Genomic DNA, 795 nt, shown 5'->3' on the forward strand with positions numbered 1-795 from the left:
GATTTTTCATTAACTTCAAATTTTAAATTTTAAAAAATTAGGATTAGCAATTAAACGTTTAAATACGTACAGTTACTTAACATCTCATCAAAATTTCACACTCATTGGTGTCTGACATTGACGCTGCAGCAATTCCCGGCCGACCGTTCTACTGCCGCCGCGTGGTTCTGGCCAACAAAACCGCACGTGGTCTCTCCGTTGGCGTATCAGATCCCTCGGCAGGTCCTTCTTTTCTTCCCCGTCGCCGCGGCCACTTCCGGTTACTGCGCAACTAGCAACCGTTCAACGCTGCACCCCCTGGATCCTGGCAGCCGCGCTCAGATTCAATTCGCACCCAATGGCCTTCTTGAACGTTCTGTTACCGTCAGAAAGTAACAGAACTTCGTCGTTGATTTTCAGGAGGTCTTTTTTCCACACCTTCATCACGAATGCGTCGCACGCGATTCTGTCCACGCCTTTCGCCTTTAGCTCTGCTGATGGTTGAACGTGCTTCTGCAAGCAGGTTGGTGTGAAGGCTCCCGGGATCGCAAAAATGATGGCTTTTTTGCCCTTCGTTAGGTCGAAGATGATGGTGGTTTGAACTTCGCCGGCGTTATCTAGGTAGGAGAAGGTCGCTTCTGAAAAATTTGAGATAGATCTAAACCCAACAAACAATCATCCAGATACCTATTAAAATAAACATCCGACTACCTAATGAAATGAACATCTATCATTTGTTAATTATATATATTTAAACTAACCATTCTCGTAAAAATTACGATAACCATCTGCCAACCTATTGAACTGAACATCCAT

The 795-nt window shown here is 44.5% G+C and overlaps 1 protein-coding gene across 1 annotated transcript; it reads right to left on the minus strand.

Annotated features, from left to right (window-relative positions):
* Positions 283-795, minus strand: LOC107641220 (peroxiredoxin-2E-1, chloroplastic-like). Its single transcript, XM_016344718.1, has 2 exons — positions 741-795; positions 283-617 (listed from the first exon to the last, which is right to left on the minus strand). Exons 1-2 carry the CDS (start codon positions 793-795, stop codon positions 283-285), a joined length of 390 nt encoding a protein of 129 aa, XP_016200204.1.

This window comes from Arachis ipaensis, chromosome B05, assembly GCF_000816755.2.
Source record: "Arachis ipaensis cultivar K30076 chromosome B05, Araip1.1, whole genome shotgun sequence".
NCBI classification, from domain to species: domain Eukaryota; kingdom Viridiplantae; phylum Streptophyta; class Magnoliopsida; order Fabales; family Fabaceae; genus Arachis; species Arachis ipaensis.